Source organism: Calidris pugnax, unplaced genomic scaffold, assembly GCF_001431845.1.
Source record: "Calidris pugnax isolate Ruff unplaced genomic scaffold, ASM143184v1 scaffold24, whole genome shotgun sequence".
NCBI lineage: Eukaryota > Metazoa > Chordata > Aves > Charadriiformes > Scolopacidae > Calidris > Calidris pugnax.
The window spans coordinates 33,707,670-33,725,276 of NW_015090922.1; the positions used below are offsets into that span (position 1 = coordinate 33,707,670).

A 17,607-nucleotide genomic window follows, 5' to 3' on the forward strand; every position below is an offset into this window, starting at 1 on the left:
AAGACAAAATTTGTGATTTCAACTTCATAGTGCTTGTGGTCTATGGAGAGAGGAAATTTTTCCTCTAGTAGAGGAGGGCCAGGTTCGGGACCACTTGGCCAAACTGGACATTCATAAGTCCATGGGGCCTGATGGGTTGCACCCACGAGTGCTGAGGGAGCTGGCAGACGTTATCGCTGGACCACTCTCGATCATCTTTGAGAAGTCGTGGAGAACAGGAGAGGTGCCTGAGGACTGGAGGAAGGCCAACATCACTCCAGTCTTCAAAAAGGGCAAGAAGGAGGACCCTGGGAACTACAGACCAGTTAGTCTCACCTCTGTCCCTGGGAAGGTGATGGAGAGACTCATACTAGATGTCATCTCCAAACAAGTTGAAGAGTGGGGGGTTATTGGAAGTGGGCAACACGGGTTTACCAAGGGTAAATCATGTATGACCAATCTGATAGCCTTCTATGATGCCATAACCGGTTGGTTGGATGAGGGGAGGGCAGCAGATGTCATCTACCTTGACTTCAGCAAGGCTTTTGACACTGTCTCCCATAACATCCTCATTGGGAAACTGAGGCAGTATGGGCTGGATGAGGGGACAGTGAGGTGGATTGAGAACTGGCTGTGTGACAGGACCCAAAGGGTAATTATTAATGGAGCAGGTTCAAGTTGGAAGCCTGTAACCAGTGGAGTCCCCCAGGGGTCAATACTTGGACCCGTGCTGTTTAATATATTCATCAGTGACCTGGACGAGGGGACAGAGTGTATCCTCAGCAAGTTTGCTGATGATACCAAACTGGGAGGAGTGGCTGACACCCCGGAGGGCTGTGCTGCCATCCAGCGAGACTTGGACAGGCTGGAGGGCTGGGCAAAGAAGAACCTCATGAGGTTCAACAGGGAAAAGTGTAGGGTCCTGCACCTGGGGAAGAAGAATGTCAGGCACCAATACAGGTTAGGGGTGGACCCGCTAGAGGCAACTACTGAAGAGAAAGATCTAGGGGTCCTGGTGGACAGTAAAATGGCAATGAGTAAACAGTGTGCTCTTGCGGCCAGGAAGGCCAATGGTATCTTGGGTTGTATAGGGAAGAGTGTAGCCAGCAGGTCAAGGGAAGTCATTCTCCCCCTCTACTCTGCACTGGTGAGGCCACAACTGGAGTACTGTGTCCAGTTCTGGGCTCCCCAGTTCAAGAGGGACAGGGAACTACTAGAAAGAGTCCAGCGTAGGGCTACAAAGATGATTCAGGGATTGGAGCATCTCCCTTATGAGGAGAGACTGAGAGAGCTGGGACTCTTTAGTCTGGAGAAGAGAAGGCTGAGGGGAGACCTTATCAACGCCTACAAGTATCTCAAGGGAGGGTTGAAGGAGGAGGGAGCCAGACTCTTTTCAGTGGTTCCCACCGAGAGGACGAGGGGCAACGGGCACAAGTTGGAACATAAGAGGTTCCACTCAAATATGAGGAGAAACTTCTTCACGGTGAGGGTGACGGAACCCTGGAACAGGCTGCCCAGGGAGGTTGTGGAGTCCCCTTCTTTGGAGATTTTCAAAACCCGCCTGGATGCAGTCCTGAGTAACATGCTCTCGCTCTAGGCAATCCTGCTTCAGCAGGGGAGTTGGACTAGATGATCTCTATGGTCCCTTCCAACTCTAGAAATTCAGTGAAATTCAGTGAAATAATAGCACGATTAATTTGAAGTCAGTGAGGATCCATGCATAAACTTTTTTTTGCAGGATCTGAACAGCACATTCCTGCTTAAAGAGAAAAAAACTGTGGGATTTTGATAAAAATGAAGTTGTAAGGTTATGTTTAGATTTTTAATACCTTTAGAATACATTTCCTTAAGAGGAAGTACACTGGCAGTGATCTATCATGTACTTGTATAATGCATGTCGGGAGCGTGCCCTTAGTTTTTAACTTTTTTTTTCTTAGAAACTAATCCAGGTAACAATTTTGACTGACAATGTGTTGTCTTACGAATATATCCAGAGGTAAACAAACAGGAACATTGTGCAAGATGACAATCAGTGTGCGTGATATGAAGCTGTATAGTTACCTGGGATATTTGCAGGTTTGCCTGTGTTTTCCAGTTAGCAATAAATGTTGATATTTGAATACATGTTTTAATTTCTAGATATGGAATAGAAACCAAAATAGAAGCTTTCTTTTATTACCAGGGAAAATTCTAAATATTGACATTAAAGGAAAGTTTCTGCCTTTCTCTCTCTTTACTTAAACATGTATGCATTTTGCTTCAGTCTAAAACTCTTCTGTCACTTTTAGGCCTTAAGTGATGAGATGGAAGTACAGGGAGACAAACTGGAATGGCTGAACAGAACTGAACCAGAAGTGCTTTTGGATAAAAATGTTGATCTTCAAGAAAAAAACAAACTTTCTGATTGCCTGCAGTCCCTCAATATGAGGTGGAACAAGGTGTGCATTTCTTCAGCATTGGGTACCTGAAGTTGAAAATATAGTAGTGTACTTCAAATCATAGAATGGTTTGGGTTGGAAGGGACCTTAAAGATCATCTAGTTCCAACCCCCCTGCCATGGGCTGGGACACCTCCCACTAGACCGGGTTGCTCAAAGCCCTATACAGCCTGGCTTTGTTTCCATGTATCTGTAACATGTACATAAAATGTCTTGGAAGGCATGTGGGCATGTTCAAGAAACGTGCCCCCATCCATGTACAAGTTAAAACACTAGTGGAATTTTTTTCCATCAGCATAAGTTTAGTTTACCTTAGGAGTTTGTTGATTTTCTTTTTTATTGGCTTTCTTTTAAACAGCTGGATAAAAAAGATTTCACTTATTTGACGCAAACAGTAACGTATAAATTCAAAACTGAGAGAATCACAATAAATCTTTGCTGTATAGGAAAGTTGGATGTTTGCAGCAGTTAAGAGGAAATCAAAGCTGTGGCAAAGCTTAGTGAGAAAATCTTACCAAGTGTGTCTGGGATTCTTCATCATTCTACATCAGTATAACTGATGTAAATTAGAAATTCTAGTATTTGGTCTCATTGGCAAGTGGAGTAAAACCAGATTTTTTTCAAGCAGAGCCTGGAGATGCAAGTGAAAAAGGAGTAGAATTATTTGGCACTGTATTATGTATCAGGGAGGTAAGAATTTATTGGAGAAAAGGGCTTCTTATAGCTCAGGGAAATAGAAAAATTTTTACCTATTCAGCCATGAAAATAGCGATATTACCCCTGCCCTTTTTATATTACATTTCAATCACCGCCTTGTAGAAAGTTTTAAAAAGCAAGGTAGGCAAATTTGTCTTCACTACAACAGAGTTTAGCGGTAACATTTTTTTTTCTTTTAAAATTAATTTCTTATTTCTCTACTTCCCTGTCACTGATGACCACAAATCATGCTTTGTGTTGTCTTTCCTTTGAAGTGTAGTCAAATAATGAGTCATAGCTGTGATGCTTAGGCACTAAAAATCACGTAAACAACCTGTCTACAACAGTTCGTTTATTTCTCTCCAAGATTTAGGTAAGACATTGGAATTAATTGAAGTAATACTCTGAGTATCTCTTGGCATTTTTATTGTTTTTAAATTATACCTTGAAGAAATTCATTGAAATATATCCCAGGCAAGCCATTGTAGCAACCATGGTCTGGAATATTTTGTTTTCTAATAACTGATTACTTTTTTTTGCTGTTAATACAAGTTATCTTACTGTTTTTATTTCTCTCTGCTGGGTTCTAGGTGTTCAGAGAAGTGCCTGACAGAGTGAGAGAACTGGAGGCATTTGTTGGGCAGTCTCAACTGGTTACACAGACAAAGCCTTCTGGTGAGTCATCAATCCTCCTGTTGGGCTTAATTGTATTGAGTTTAATCCTGTCTGCAGTCAAAAATACTCCAAAAAGACAACCCTTCCCTATGTATTTAGACAAGTGGAAATGAGAAATGTTGTCTGTCGCTGCACTGAGGACTGCCTTGATGTTTCTATGGGAGAGGGAACATTTGGTTAGGGAAAAAGTCACTCTGCAGTTCAGTATTGGGGGAGTCCTTTGGTGTTCCCCAAAGAGTTTTGAAATGGAGGAATGTTTTACTAAAGCTTAGGCCTCCTCATCAGGAGTCAGTGTGTTAGGTACAGAATGAACACCAAAAATAGCTCTGTTTTGTGACAGCCTGGTTTCCTGTGGATTTGTGCCTTGTAGTCATGCCTTTTAGTAATTAAGATCCACTAGAAGATTTCCTTACAGCTAATTATTTGTAAAGTATATCCTGCATGACATTCTCTGCCATCCTATAAATAAAGGCCATTCTGATGTTTCAGCTCAGCAGGGACACAGATAGATCTTCCTCATCTGCTAGATACTGGTCTTCCTGAACCTTATAGGGGAAGCTGCCTAAATATGATACGTTCTTGTATCAAGCACTGACACTGTCCATTTTTTTGAAGTTGTTGGAGGCAGATCAGCAGATACAGAGTGTTAACAAGATGCTCATGTCTCCTTTTTAGAAAACTAGGTAAAAAAGACAGCCCTTGCCTGAAAGGATTTGCAGCTTGAACTGCATTAAATTAACTTTTCTTTTTTCAAGTCGGCATCAGTAAACAGAATTTAATGGAGGAAAACCAGCTTTTGCTTAAGCCTTTCAAAACCTTGATTCAGCTTGTTTTCCTTTCATACGGAGTGTTTGTTAAATAAAACTTATGTATTTCGTTGCTTGAGGCAAGTGTGTAATATTCATGCTCCAGCTTGATTTAACTTAGTGTTTTCTTGGAACTAGAACACAACCAATCACACAGCTTCAGCTCATTCCTCACTTCTTTGCAATATCAACTTAAAAGGATAGAAAGGATGGGGCTGAACTAGTGGGCATCTGTCCCCTCTTAGGATAGTTGTGTATTGCCAAGTCTAAAAAGCATCTGTTGCAGTAGCTTGACTTGCTTGGGCTTAAGTGAATTCCAAGCCAAGAGTGGAGAAAACCTTTCTGACACAGTACAAAAGTGAGGAAGACAGTTTTTAGATGCTTATCCTAAATGAAAGGTTCATTTTTTAGTGAGGGTCAATTCCCTTTTGTGTCAAGCTGTTCAGCTTTGCTTCATTAGATTTAATGTCATTTTGCCTTTGCAAGTTTTCTTCTTGCTTATTTTGTATTTAGGCTGAATAATTTGTATGAGTCTTTGAATTGCAATGAAATAATTAATAGCTTTTGGAAAAAAAAAAAAAAAGGGAAAAGGGATTTCTGATTACTTAGTTTCCGAGGGCCCTCCTCTCCCCCCCCTCCACCCTGTAATTCCCACAATTTCATATATGGCAATGACTGTTTTTTACTTTAACAAAACCCCTAAACTCTGTTTCAGATGTCCAAAAGGTGGTGCTAGTATCTTCTTCATTGGAAATTCCTGTTCAGACTCAGCAGGCTTTGGAACTTTCTGCACCTGCTGATCTGGATAAAACCACAACTGAGCTGGCTGACTGGTTGGTATTGATTGACCAGATGCTCAAGTCAAACATAGTCACCGTGGGAAATACTGAAGACATCAATCGGACTATTGGACGAATGAAAGTATGTGTTTTTGTGAGGGCTAGTGGATTGGAAAATTGGCTTATACTTTAATAGTTTGTACATTCAGTAAAGAAATTACATGTGTTTAAAAAAACAAAAAAACAAAACCTGACTGCAGTAAGTGCATAACCTGAAAATTACACTTTAAATGCCGTCATTATTACACGCCTCTTCACTCTATTTCCTGTTAATTCCTGTGTCCCTGTGTGAGCCAGGCACTGCTATTGTTTTGTTTTAAACAAAGCATATAGAGAATAACTCCTGAAAATGATATCTTTTGGGAAATATGTAGATAGCTTATGCTGAAGGCTTTGGAGCAGCTTCGTATTTACTTGGAGGGTGACCTTTATGATCCACTCTCTGTTAGTTTCTAATGATTTTTGCTGTGTTCTAGTTAGACTAAACTGTTTTCCAGAGACATGCTAAAATGATTAAGAGTTGTAACATAAATGCTTGTGATGTAAATGTTTGTTTCTGTTGATGCTCATGCTGTGCTGAGCCTTGACTAAGGGCGGTATTTGTGAGATGTATGCTACCATTAAGGTTCATTTTATTTCACTTGATATCAATTAACATGAGTAATTGTAGAGTAAAAGCTGCAGGCTGAACAAGTGCTGAACAGTTTCTGTGGGTGTCTAAATTCATCTGGAATTTGAAACTTTAGGAACACTTTCTTTTAACTATATAATCCTTGTAATACTTGTAATATTGGCTCCTGGTACATTACCATAGTGAAATAATGTTTTTTATATGATGTATAGTCTGATTCTCCCTGTTCGTTTCTTTATCCATCTCCTCCCCCCTCCACCCCCCACCCCCCATATAATTGATCAGGGCTTGGTAAGAGGAAATTAAGTTGTGAAAAATAGATATTGAAAATTATTCCACAATGACTGTGGTAATTTTGTGGTTTATACAGGTTAACATTCACCTCTGGATCTTCAGTAACTGTAATTCGGAATATTTTTGCTTTTTAAAGCAGTGCTGTACTGTGACAATTCAAGGGTTACAATAATGATGGGAACATCTACTTGTGGCGACACATACATGTTTTGTTTTATCTGCATATAATACAGATGATGCTAACTAAATTCTTCTTTTTGAACTTAAAAATTATGTCCTAATTCTCAACAGATAACAAAGGCAGATTTGGACCAGCGGCACCCTCAGCTTGATTCTGTTTTTACATTGGCTCAGAATTTGAAAAATAAAACTTCCAGTTCAGACATTAGGACAGTGATCACAGAAAAATGTAAGTTTCTCCATTCTGTGTTTGCAAATACAATGTTCCCATGGCAGTAAAAAAACCATCTAATCTTCATATCTATCTCTTTGACTCTTGGTTTTAAGCCTAGCTGAAGTTGTGTTCCCTGAACTGAATATTTAACAGTTAATTGGCTGTCACTCTAACAGTCTAATGAAAATTCCTGAAGCAAGAATTGTCACTTATTTTCTTGACTGGCCGTTTTTTTCAAGTACAAAGGCAAATATTTTTGCTTGGATTTCAAAATATCTTATGCAGAATTTGAGTTACTTGGCATCCATGGACCCAGGGATGAGGCTTTTTTTATTTATTGAGAAAAAGAACTAGTTGTGTATCTTTATTTTTGTTGAACTGCGATGCACTGGACAGCTAGTGAAAAGCATTAAGGGATTGACTTAGGACACTAACTTTGTGTACGTACTTTTTGAAATTTCTGACTGAGAGTTAGTAGAGATTTTAAATCACTGATATGTACTTGAAAATTGAGTTTCCAGTTCAAAAATCCCCACCCCCTTTGAAAATTTCTTTTACTGGCATTTAGGGAAAGAAAACATGCAACTGACACAATTAGAAACTAAATGATAATGTATCCTTTGAACTCTTACGCTTTGTTGGTTTCTAAGATTAGACAATTCATATATCAGAAAATAGCACAGTTAGAAGTAAAAATTAAAAGATATATTTCCTGATGTTCTCCACTGCAATGTAGTTTTCCTTTACTTACATCTACATGAATTTCATTCGTGTCCATAAGACTTGCTGGACAAGTCTTATAACAGGGTCAGATAGAAAGCCCACAGAAATGTTAAAGGATCTGATGAGATGGCATTCACTGTCTGAGATTAACAGGAGCTGTGGATTGGTAGGGGAGAAAGATCCAAAGAAACTAAAGCAACTTGTAGGGCCTGAGTTTTGCAGCCACGCAGAACTGGGGGTCGGGTGGAAGCTTGGAGAAGGGTAGTAACTGTGAGTCCATGAGAGTCAGTCAACAAGAGGAGGTCTGGTCAGTCACGAAACATTCTTGATTCTTTAAAAAAGGTGAACAAGGAATAAAGGAACTGTGTGTTGAAAACTTGAGATCCCCTATGGTGATACCCATTCAAGGTGGGAACAGAGAAGCTGTGTATGCTGCCATGGATGAAGCTTCCAGTAGATACCTTAGTTGCGTGTGAAGATTTTGCCACCTGTCATGGAATATTAAAAACCTGAAGGTTTTTTTTTCTACTGACATTTGTAAAGGAAAGTTTGCTCTTTGAAGAAAAGTAGAAGCTCGGGACTGCTTTATGCACCTCCCTGTTTAAATACTGAGGGGATGTCCTACAAACTCTTGTGAGCCTGCTGTATGTTGTTTGATGAAGCCTAATTACTCACATAGCTAGAAGCACAGAAAAAGAAAAAAGCTTTTTTCTCTGGAACTTCCCTCCTAATTACTACATGGACATTGGGAATTAAACACACAGTCTTGTAGGAATTCTTTCCAATCTTTCTGCTTTTGATACCAGACTGGTGCCCCTGCCAGTTTTTTCTAGGAACCTACCTGTTGAACCCACTGAATGATGAGGCTACCAAGAATTTGTCTTTCTGTCCTGTTTTGGTGGAGACTAAAGAGAGCAGAAATATGTCAGCAGTGCAGAGATTAAGGTTAACCTGGACATTAATACGGAAAAATATATAATGAAATATTATTTCTGTAATACTACTACTACTACCATTTAAACATCAAATATCTATCCATTTCAACCAAGTTACAGGCTGCTGTTTCTCAGGGATATTTTTTGCTTCAGCTTTATGGGGAGAGTCTAAATGCTGAAGAGGTTTTTTTCTGCAGTTCATTAGCCAGCACACAGGGCTATAACCTTTTTTCACTCCTGCTGTCTTTGCTTTTGCTGTTTTGGTGAAATCACTGATCTCTCCCAGCAGCAGCTGGTTTCCTTTGAAGATACTCTTTATCCAATATAGTAAATAAAAAAAAATAAAATTATAATTTGCTGTTGGGCTACTAAAGCTTTCTTCTAAGTTCCCATTCAGTGTGACCTACATAATGGCTGAAAATAGATCAACAAGTTGCCTGTGGGTGGCAATTGAGGAATTGATATTGCACAGATTATTGGGTTTGTCCACCGGTATTACAGTTACTCTGCCAAGTGGCCTTTGCTGTCGCAGTCCTTGACAGCTTTGTGAAACTAAACAGAATATTGTTGAATGTATTAAAGTTAAGAGAGCTTCACAAGCAGATCAAGCATAATGGCTTTGTATAACTGTGAAAGGTTAAAAAAAATAATGCAAAGGGTAAAAGTAAAGTTCACTTAAGTAGTTTTAGCTTAATCACAGCCTTTGGCATTTTTACTTCACAGAAGGTTGAAATGACCTGAGTATTAAGTATGTTAGTTTTCTAATAAAATTTCATACTTACTGGTAACATAAATATATCAGATATATTACATACTGCCTACCTGTTGCTGCTCAGAGTACAGCTATATTCAAAATACTCACTTTAGGTTTTTTTGGTTTGTTTGCTTTTTTACACTCACTTTTTTACTTTTTAGTTCTGTTGATATGTGCTCCTAATAACTGTCATAACAGGTAATAGGGAAACCTGTTTCCACCTCTATAGACTTTCAAGTAATATGCTTTTTTATGGTTTGTAAGTATTAAGAAAAAGGTAGGATGCTATTTATTTCCCTCCAAAGGCAAACAAACTGCTTTTTCTAACACACTACTTTTTTGTCCTAGGCTCTTGTCACTTTGTCTTTTTCACCCTTTGTTTATTAAAGGTTAAAGCCTGTTTATTGATCATCTAATGTAACTCTATGGAGAGAGGAGTGGGATATTTGAAGGAAATGGGGTGTAATCAATAACCTCTCTGTTCTGCTGTGTAATCTGCATAAGCCTGTAGAAACCTGTGGTGGAATGAAGGTGACAAAGTAGGTTATTACTGGAGTGTTTCTACCTTGGCCAAAATTGTGGTACAGGTTGACTGCCTTCAACACACAGTGGTCTGGAAAACTGAGTTCACTCTGTGTAAGCTATCCAGACCTAAACAGTATGTATTATTTCTTTGTTTATTGGTACTGGTTTAAGTTGCAAATGCACAACTATGACTTGCTGTGTAGCCATCACCTTAAAATTGTGCTCCTTGGAGCCCTGCTGCTGGTATATGTCTGCAGTGCAGCTGCAGCAGGTTTGCCTCCCACATGTGTGTACTTAAAAAGTAAAATAATGCTTTTGAAATATTCCAGAAATAATAGCTACCTGCAAGCTGACCCATTTAGGCAGCCAAACACCTGCATTTTTTCGTTTGCTTGTGTGCAAGTGTAAACTACATGGGGAACTAAAATACTGAAAACAGAAAGTACTGTATTTGGGAATGAATTATATTATTGCTGCTGCTTCTGAGAATTATGTGGCAGTTACGGCTACTTGTTTGTTTGCCTCAGGTTTTTCATATTCTGTATTGTCGTCCACAGTGGAGAAGGTGAAGAACCAGTGGGACAGTACCCAGCATGGGGTGGAGGTGAGGCAGCAGCAGCTGAAGCACATGCTGAACGACAGCATCCAGTGGGACCACCAGAGGCAAGAAATGGAGCACCTCATGGAGCAGTGTGAGATCCGTCTGCGTATGCTCCTGCAGGCCCCAAAAGAGATGCTTGCCAAACAGATTTCAGACAATAAAGTAAGACCCTCCATGCTTTTTTTTATCCCTACCAGACTCCTCAGCCTATGTAATGCTACTGGAGTCAATTGATGCGTGAATATACAGTTGCATTGTAGGACCGATTTGTCTCTTCTGGGGCATAATATATTCTAAATTGTCTCTGTTTTTTTATGTATATATATCAGACTTCCAGAGAGTCTGCTTTCTGGGAGGGAAGCAGGTGGTATGTGTACATGTATGTCTTTTTGGAAATATAGTTGAAATGAGTGTAGTGTATCATGGAATACATGATATTATGCAAAACTCTTGAACCTGAAACCACTAAAATATGTAATCATACAGCCACAGAACATAGCCTGTACTACTTCATAGAAACCTAGTAGCAGTGGTTTAGTAAATCCAGGAATGGACTTAGCTATTTGAAATTATCCTGCATTTCACTTCTGATGGATGCCAGGTGTATTCAACACTTGTTTTTTTTTCTAATCCCATGCAATATTTGCTGCTTTTAATATCACAGCAGGTTTGCTGTGATAAATCGGTAAGTCTGATGTCCTTTATCCTGGTGGCTGTCAGAAAAAGGGCAGGCTGCAGGTGGCACAGGATGAGAACTAAAGAGACAAATCAGCAAGGAGGGGCTCTTATCAGTGCAGCGTTTAGAACAGGGCTAGAATAGAGTTTTACAAAGTGTGTCTGTGTATATATACACACATCTATATATATTCATGAAGGGACAATGTGGAGCTGGATATGCATGGAAGCAGGGAGTATGAATGTGAGGATTCCTCACTGATCCATAGCTATTTCAATAAACAGTAAAATTGTGTGCTTTTCATCATCTTCCCCTACATGCGCACGGGAATGGAAATGCTTTCTTAAGCGAAAGTAGGCCTGTGCCCAAACATATAGTACAGAGATCATAGGATATAACTGGATATATCCTATACACAAATATATTTTTGTCATTTAGAAATAATCTTGATTTCAGGATTCTTTAAAGTGAAGGCACCTTATGAATATCCTGCCACAATAAGCAAGCACATCCACTGTATTTTCCTCATTTAAAAACAAAAAACCTATGCAAAACAATGAAATCAAATTCTCTTGCCGCACACTTCATTTATGCCACTTATAGCTGTCACTTATATCATTATTATCATAATCTGAATTTATTCATGCTACTAAAAATATGGAAGCAATTTTTTACTTCTGTTGCCAGTAAAACACAGAAGAGAATTTTTCTAGCCTTTGGCACTTCTGGCAAATTGTTCCACACCTGTTTGTGTTTTGATTGGTTAATTGTTAGGACCAATACTACTTAGTATCTGTAGATTTTAAGATTTTTTTTCTATATGAAAAATATGGACATTTTTGTTTTTAAAAAAAAGGCGAAAAGAAGTGTTGTACAATATGATAAAATGAATAATTTGTAGAATAGTCTGATTTTGATTTTACTTTGTCTCATACTGGAATTGTTTTTTCAGCTGTTAGTCCAGGATTTGCATAGAGGTGACATCACGGTAGCTGCATTCAATGATCTTTCTAATAAACTTCTTCGAGAGTATCGTGATGATGACACAAGGAGGGTGAAGGAAACCACAGACCAAATGAACACTTGTTGGGTTAATCTGAACCAAAGGTAATTACAAGGTTTCATTCTGTATGTAGTTGTTTATGTCTTAAACTTGTATCCTGTGTATAGATGTATACTGCAGTCTCTTCTCTGTCTGCTTTATGACAGCATTTAGGGATACTGTGGATAATTAGTCAATTAGAGTCAAGCTGTTTTGAGTTCTGATGATGGAAATTCCTACAGTTCACCGTGGAAGGCTTCTGCATGACTTCTCATTTATGTGGTGCTTTTTAAGTGGGGGGAAAAAAAAAGTGCTTATGTTTGGTCTCAAGTTTGCTTGTGGCTGTTATTCTCTAAGTGTCTTTGAACAGTTCTTCTCCTGTTCCTTGATGCTGGTATGCTTTATGTATTTGTAGTTTGTTGCTGTGCTTTCTTTCCATAAGGCTGTAATTATTCAGCTTGGTATTCCAATGCATTAATTCATTATGGCCTTTCATCTCATGGAAGCTTTCCCTGAATGGGAATGCGCTTTGGGTTCCAAAGTGCGATCCTTCTAGAGCTCCCATCTAGAAAATGCTTGAGCTATTAGAACTGAGACTTAGTTGAAACTTAATTCTTTTTATTCGTCCTCTATTTGGACATGTTTGCAAATATGTCTTAATGAAAATACGGTATTTCCCTATGCGAAATATAGTTTCCTGCAAGGTAATCTAATCTCCATAAAAGTGCTTTTAGTATTTGATAGACAAATAACATTTAGAATAATGTCTGACTCAAGTGTCTGCAGTTTAAAGAACAATATGCCTCGTGCTCAGAGGGACAGAAGAGAAAGTCCTGTGTGTGTGGGAGTGGGGGAGATGACAACCAAAGTCTGTATGTATGTATGCATGTGAAAGAGGTGACTGCTTTTATAATGAGATGTTAGTTAAGATAATAAAAATCCTAGTAATAAAGTCTCTGAAGTCGATGTTATATTCTGGAGAGTGAGAGGAGGAGAACTTTGCAGTGGCAAGTATGTAATGAAGGAGGCAGAGTAGAATGTCACCTTATCCTTCTGTGGCGGAAAATGGTACTTTGGTCATTTTGTGCTTTTGATGTGGCAGCTGGTTTCCTGGTTATGTCCACTGAGAGATGAGGTACAAAATAGGTAAAACTTTGTATGGCTCATTCTGTATGATCATTTGAGAGAGAATAAAAATCTGTTAATATTTAAGTGTTTTGAGACATATGGCTTTTCAAGTGAGTAAAACATTTCATAATTATTCTATGTGATGTAGACAACTTCTTTTAATGGTTCTTCAGAAACATTCAGAACCAGTTCTTCAGTGGGAAAGGCTTTGGTGTATGACAAAACTTCCTTGGCTTTTTACCTTCTCTGAACTAGGTCATAGTGATGAGGTCATCTCCTGAAATGGCCCTTTCTGACCATTCATTTGCATTAAGATCGGGTACTGCAGCATTTTCACCCTCAGATTGTCTTTTCTTACCTCGAAGTAAACAAATAATCTTTCAAAAGAGGTCATTAGCTTCATCTGAATGTCATGATGACATCTGTGGATGAAGATGCAATTAGACGGTAAGGGGAAACAGCTCCTTGTTGGATTAGCAGTAACAGTAGACTACAGCTCCTTAGTAGTCTCATTCACATTCAAACTTTGCAGTGTTTCGGCTAGAAGTGGCATAAAACTGCCCACCACTCAGCAGGTGACCAGAAAGAAGAGCTCCTGCCTGGAAGCCTCTAATTATTTTTGAATCTGCTAAAGTCTGGAATAATAAGCAATTGCATTCTGTTGTGTGTAACTGAAGCTCCTCAATTATCACTAGGGCTACTGTTTTGCAGTCTGCAGCCTTAGGAAGATGAGTATCTGCTTTGTTTTTTAACTAGGGACAGAATGTGAAAGAGAACTCAGAGAACCAGTGGGTAGCCAGAGCGTGGAGCTGCTCAACATAACCCCATGGAGCAGCCAAGTAGAACTGAAAGGGGAGAATATGCAGTGAAAGCACTTTTTCAAGCGAATGAAGGTTTTTATACTTGTTTTAAATGCAATAAATAAAAACACTAGTGAGCCTTGAGTGACATGGCTTATTTCATGTGGCAGATCTTGGGACATGCAGGGGTTGTACATGTGGCCCTATGGCTTCTATAAGTGCAGATCTGTTTTTATAGCATTATTGCTTTAAAATACTGGTTTGTTTCCCATGCTTGGAAGTTGTGGAAGAATGAGTCCCGAATAGCACAAGAATACTACCAGGAAGACTGTAGCCATGGCATGTAAAGTGAAGGAGCTTATTTTAAAACTGTTGGCATTAAAAGATTGAAGCTCCCCAGCTTGACATTGTGTAAATTGGATACCCATCTCAGTGACTATTTATGTTCTATTTTTATACTTTAGGGTGAAACTGTAGTAATTCTGTGCAGTTTGGCGGCCTCAATGGATTATAGTTTCTGTCTGTACTGTCTCAGATGTTATTTTCTGTTTTTCTTTTGATCACACACCTGTATGCATTGCAAATTTTTAGTTTAAATCTGAAAAAGTAATTGGGTGGAACAGAAAGCTGAAACAGTGCCATGAAAACTTGAATAGTAGAGTTACAATTTTCTTTTTCTTCTTGAATGTGTCTTTGCTAATAGAATCTGCTTAGACCTTCGTCACTATCACTGTGTTAAGTAAAGTTAGCTGCATTTGTAAAGGCTTCTCCAGGTTATCCTTACATTTAATTTTTACATCCTGGAAGGACCGCTTGTCTTTTGAGGCTGTTCTGATTGTTTTAGAATTCTTTGACAATCCGAGTCATCTTTTTACAGGGGTAGTTGTTAATCTGCAGTACAGAACTCTCCGTAATTTTTTGTTTTACTTTTGTGGCCTTTACTGGAAAGAAATGTGTCTACTCTGCAGAAGTGTTGCTCACTACTGCTAGAAGGTCCTTTTCAAAAGCACACATGTAGTCTTAAAACATTAGTTGTAAATCTCTTAATTTATTCTGCTGGAGTATGTATTTAATGAAATGAATGATTTTCAGATTTTATTCAAATATCAAGACAGCAGTGGGATTGCAATAGGATTTCATTCTTTCCTTTAATTTCAACTAAGCAGAAAGTTTGAGAAATTAAAACTTTAGGCTGAAGAAGACATTTTTCAATAAATGTTATTAGCTACAAAGTTCAGGTTGTCTCATTTCCCATCTAGTACATCAGTACTTAGACTTAGAGATCTGGGTCACTCACAGCGTTTCATCCTTTGGGGCTTTTCTTTTTCTTTGAAGGTCACCTTTATTACCAGTCTGTTCTTCCTGTTGTCACTCCTGTTCTTCCACCTTTGGCCTTAACCCCCTGCTGGGGAAGAAAATCCCCGCAGAGGGAGAGGGTTTTGAAGTCAGAGCTCATAACTGCATTTACTTTATGTTTTTCTCACAGATCCTTGGTGTGCTCTAATTTTTGAGCTGGTGCTTGTTATCTTTTCTAGGCGATATCTATCAAACCATTTGTAATCCCTAGCACGCTATTTATTTTTTTCTCAAGAGTGGGTGAAGCATTCCAGAGCTTCAAGTGAGAAGCAAGAATGAAAGCTTCTTGCCCTGCTAGTCATTTACCAATAGCCAAAACTCAGGCAACCATGAAATCAGGAATGATTCAAACAGTCTTCTTTTGAATAAAGCAATTATTAACAAGTGACATAAGACCTGAGCTCCTAAAGTGGGGGTTGCAACGCTATCTTTCTGCAAGTAGTCTCTAGAAAATTCAGTTGGTTATGCTAATACTTAGGAATGTATGCCTGGCAGAACTGAAGTTGCATGAGAATTTCTTACTGTCCTTGAAGAAAAACAGCTTTTTTCCTTGCATCTGTCTTTTCCGATGTGCTAGTAAATCAGGATACCTGCTTTGAAACGTCATCCTGAATGGTACCGAACACCTGCAGCTTCTTTTCTAAAAAGACTATTTTAGCTACTTTTGAATCCCACAGTGATTCCCTAATACTGCTGAGCAGTACTGTTGCCGCAGCATAGCAAGGAAGAAGAAAGCCTAAGTAGAATAGGAGAAGGCAGAAGACACATTAAGTTTGATGGGCCTGTCTGGAAAAACCTGTTCAATTCCTGTGAAAAAATCAAATGCTGACTGTTTTGGCCTTGTCTTACTTGAAATTAAATATCACTTTCCCCCTGAAATCTTACAATATGGTTAGTCCTTGATGTAGAAATAAAATTGAACTTCCTACTTAGCAGCAGCATTCTAGATGGTAGCTCTGCTAGGGATTTCTGTACAGTCTGCTGAGGTGGGACAGCTTGTTTCTTTCTTTTGTCCTGATTTTGGGAGAAGAGATACTGCAGAATAACAGCCTCAAATGGATGAAATTTAGCTTGTCATGCTTTAATTAATGTTGGTAATCAGAGCTTGTAAAATTGCTGACTATAACAGTTTCCCATCTGAGTTTCATTTCAATGACAAGGAAGCAGTTCTGTTATGCAGAAGCATAACGTGATTTTTTCCTAGGAAATCTTTTGAAGTTACATAGCAACAATATAATCCAAAGGTTTTAAATGAGTTCCTTCCATCTAAAAAAAATCTTCTTACAAACAAAAATTGTGTGTTTGTACCAACCAGGTATCTTTTGGATTGATTGAAAATTTGGACTATATTCTGCCAATCTCTTTTTTTGATTTAAGCATGTTGAGCATGGCTTGACTGTTATGATAGTGTATAAATCTGAGTGATAGTGTCAAAAGTCTTGCCTTTTAGCACAGAGAACTTGACTCTTACAAATGTAGAGAAATGTTTCTGCTCACTGTAAAAGAGGAGGAAAAATGTCCCTCAAACCTTCCATGCTTCTATTCCATGTGATTTTTGTTGATGAGGAAAAGCATTCGCACTTTTCACATGGGGATAAGACTTCTGCCATCTGGGGGATCATGAGTCCATGAGGGTAATACTCAAAGAGGAAAAGCTAGGTTTTTAATTAATAACTGCCTTTCTTCCACATGCCTTTTTAAAAAGCGCTGTGACATATATAACCAGTTCAGAACATCAGTGATACAAATAATGATAAAACAAGCTGTGACAGATGTATAGTTTCTTAATAGAGTTAACATTTAGATTCCTTTTATTAGTTTCATTATGATGTATGTAGTGCTGTATGTTATGCAGGATTATTTTGACACTTGTCTTGTTTTCAGAGCTGTTGATAGGCAGACTTTCTTGGAAACAGAGATGAAGACAGTGCAGGCCTCACACAAGGATCTGGAGAGCTTCCTCAAGTGGCTTCAAGAGGCAGAGACGACAGTTAATGTTCTAGCAGATGCATCCCAGCGTGAGAACACTGCTCAGGACAGTGCCTGCGTAAGGGAACTCAGAAAGCAGATGCAGGTGAGAAACTAAATAATACTGCTGTTATTCATGCTTTTTCTCAATGGCAAATGTTATAAAAGAAAGTTACCTACTAGAGTCAGGAAACCTGCAACCTATTAGAAGGTGTTTAAAAAACAGTATTTTGGAAGTCAGGTGTGTGAAGGAAGCAGTTTTTTCTTCCTAAGGTTTGAAAGACACATTTTGTGGGCAGCTATGGCACTGAGGGCTCTTGGATGTCGTTGGAGGGGTACTGTATTCAG

The 17,607-nt window shown here is 38.8% G+C and overlaps 1 protein-coding gene across 3 annotated transcripts in view; it reads left to right on the forward strand.

The window, feature by feature from the left end:
• UTRN (utrophin) overlaps positions 1-17,607 on the forward strand; it is a 379,666-nt gene that overhangs the window by 154,233 nt on the left and 207,826 nt on the right. For all 3 annotated transcript variants that reach the window (XM_014950829.1, XM_014950828.1, XM_014950830.1), the window contains exons 45-51: positions 2,268-2,417; positions 3,703-3,787; positions 5,309-5,514; positions 6,649-6,766; positions 10,246-10,451; positions 11,918-12,072; positions 17,176-17,365. In XM_014950829.1, the coding sequence (XP_014806315.1) occupies positions 2,268-2,417; positions 3,703-3,787; positions 5,309-5,514; positions 6,649-6,766; positions 10,246-10,451; positions 11,918-12,072; positions 17,176-17,365 (1,110 nt within the window). The remainder of the gene's footprint in view (positions 1-2,267; positions 2,418-3,702; positions 3,788-5,308; positions 5,515-6,648; positions 6,767-10,245; positions 10,452-11,917; positions 12,073-17,175; positions 17,366-17,607) is intronic.